The sequence below is a fragment of the Drosophila kikkawai genome, chromosome 2R (assembly GCF_030179895.1).
Source record: "Drosophila kikkawai strain 14028-0561.14 chromosome 2R, DkikHiC1v2, whole genome shotgun sequence".
NCBI classification, from domain to species: domain Eukaryota; kingdom Metazoa; phylum Arthropoda; class Insecta; order Diptera; family Drosophilidae; genus Drosophila; species Drosophila kikkawai.
Window position 1 is genome coordinate 17,016,143 of NC_091729.1, and position 2,543 is coordinate 17,018,685.

A 2,543-nucleotide genomic window follows, 5' to 3' on the forward strand; every position below is an offset into this window, starting at 1 on the left:
GACGGCCGTCAATTAGCGGGCTCCCAAATCTAGCACCTTGTCAAAGTGAAAGGCCCCTCCGGGCTGGAGGCGGGGGGCATATAGAGTAGTTGCTGGTGGAAGTGGGTTTCCGCCTCGGTTCGATTGCCAGCTCTCAAAGCTGCCAATGGCCCCGCGTTGTTCTCTCTTCATTGTGGCATTATAGGCGGGGTATAACGGTGGAGTGGGAAACTGGAAAGTAGCCTGGCAAACAGTGCTGACAATCCTGGAGGGGCCGGTGTCCTTTAAAAGGGTTTATTTCGCATATCCCACCATGAAATACTTTAAAAGCCTGTGTTGTATATTATTTTCTTGAGCTTAATATCTCCCATTTTTATGTTCAAACTCTTCCGGTATAAATGTTTGTATTGGCAGCACTGATTTTAGCTACTTAAAGCTGCCAAGGGGGGTATCTGGTATTGACACCCCATAGCGCCTGGAAGCTTTTGACTTTAATCACACTAATTACGCTACTAAAAGGATAATCGTGTCGCTGACCGCGCAAGAGCCTTAATGCGTTTCTCCAACTTTTGTGCCAGTGTGCGTTTGATTTTATATAGCATGTATTTATGTGTGTGGGTGTGATGCCCCCAACCCCACAATTGTCATAATCCCCCACGATTTGAGGCATGACAAGCTCATTAACCGAGTAAAACATCAGCTTAAAGCAGACACAGTTCTTAAAGACATTCGAGTTTATTAAATCCTAGAGTAACCTGCTATCGAAAACCTATTAAGCGCCAGCTGTTCAGCACCTACAGCATCGAGTTCCGGAGGCGGTAAGTCAGGCTGAAGCCTGTCTCTATGCTTCTGTCCAGGGTGAGGTCGTCGCTGGAGAAGTGCAGCAAATACGGCGGCGAGGCTGCAAGCGGAAAGGGAACATCCAAACGATATTAGTGTCCTGCAGGATGCAGCCAGGCCATAGCCACTCTCTACTCACCATACACCAGCAGGTTGTCATTGCTGCCACAGTAGTAGGTGGGCTGGTAGGCCATGTTCTTGGCCAGAATGCCCTGTGGTATCATCAGGTAGTCCTCTTGCCGGCCAGCCGTATGTACAGTGGCATGGCAGAACTCGTCGTAGCCCTCGGCGGCCCCGTCCTGCACGGACATTGAAAACTTGCTGAAGGAGTATCTGTGGGGAGGAATCTGCGGTTAAGGCCATGGACCTTATTTATAATTAGATCTCGGATATGCTCACTCAATCATACTGGCACTGGCCGCCGACTTGATGCAGATGTTGTAGCTCAATCCCGGCATATAGTTGCTGGTCACCGAGGTCTGGAAGTTGAAGCTGCGAATGGTGTTCGACAGCTCCGTGTAGTATTGCTGGCAGCCCGCCGGAGCCAGTAGCTCGTAGTCAGCATGATGGGAGGCAAAGATGTCGCGCAGATCCTGCAGAGAATTTGTGCTGACCCCAAAGGCTCCCGAAGTTGTGCTGGAACGACGCTTACTACCCGGCGGTGGACCCTCCAGTTGGGTCACTATCAGTCGCCACATGGTTCCCGACCACCTCGAGGGCACCGAAAAGGAAAGGGTCACCTGCTCTACTCCCGCGGCCGCATTGAAGGGCAGGTACAGATGCTGGCCACTGTTCACGCCGCACAGCTTAAAGTCGTCCGCCTCGAAGTAGTCCATGCACTCTAGGACTCCATCCGTTTCCGTGGGCTGCGCCAGCTCGAACTGCTCAAAGTCGATGCGCAGCTGCTGGACATTGCTGCTGAAGGCCTCGATTGTGTAGGTGTTAAGATCATTGGTCAAGGCACCAGGATTCTTGATAATCACTCGCTTTTGGCGGGTGGAAGCTCCGACCTGGAGGTTGGCTGTAAGGGGAAGATTGGTAAAGTTTTATTAAGAAAGCCTTAAAAAAGCCTTTTTCTTTTATAATCAAATATCCTTTCTTTATTTTTTTTTGTTTCTCAACTCACTTTCACAGCAAACGCCATAAGTGCCGCAATATCCATTGACGGTGCCCGACTGACGCATACACTTGAACCGCGTGAGGCAGGTGCCAGTGGTGCCGCTGTTGGTGACACAGCTATCTGCCAGGACGCTTCTCCGCCTGCCCTGACGCCACATGCCAGGTTCTTGGGCCACTAATCCACCGCCTAAGATGTTCGAATCATTCAAAGGCTGCGTTTGAGCCTGAGCAAAGTCCAGGAATCCCAGGAACAGCAGGAGCAATGTACAATTTATATATCCAATCATGGTAATCCTCATGGTGTTTCACTCCGACTCTTTACTCTTCGCACCCACGCTCACTTTCACATCGACTGTCTGCGTTTTTCGGAGGTCGCCGCGCTTTTATAGCCCTTCTTCGGGAGCGAAGAAGAACGAAGAATTCGGAAGAATCCGAGAGATACGTTGCGTTGTGCTGATGAGATTTTCGTGTTGGAGGCAACGGCATGTCAATATTTGGGCGGCAAAGAAGCTCGGTTTGTCACTTGCGCCGGCATGAATATTCAAAGCCGGGCTAGTTGCGCCTATAAACGTATTTGTGATCGAGTCATTGAACCTCGACATAGT

At 50.4% G+C, this 2,543-nt stretch overlaps 1 protein-coding gene across 1 annotated transcript; it reads right to left on the reverse strand.

The window, feature by feature from the left end:
- Positions 1-773: 773 nt before the first annotated feature.
- Positions 774-2,237, reverse strand: LOC108070798 (uncharacterized). Its single transcript, XM_017161398.3, has 4 exons — positions 1,946-2,237; positions 1,219-1,840; positions 959-1,152; positions 774-880 (listed from the first exon to the last, which is right to left on the reverse strand). The coding sequence occupies exons 1-4, from the start codon at positions 2,235-2,237 to the stop codon at positions 774-776; spliced, it is 1,215 nt and encodes a 404-aa protein (XP_017016887.1).
- Between the last annotated feature and the right edge of the window lie 306 nt (positions 2,238-2,543).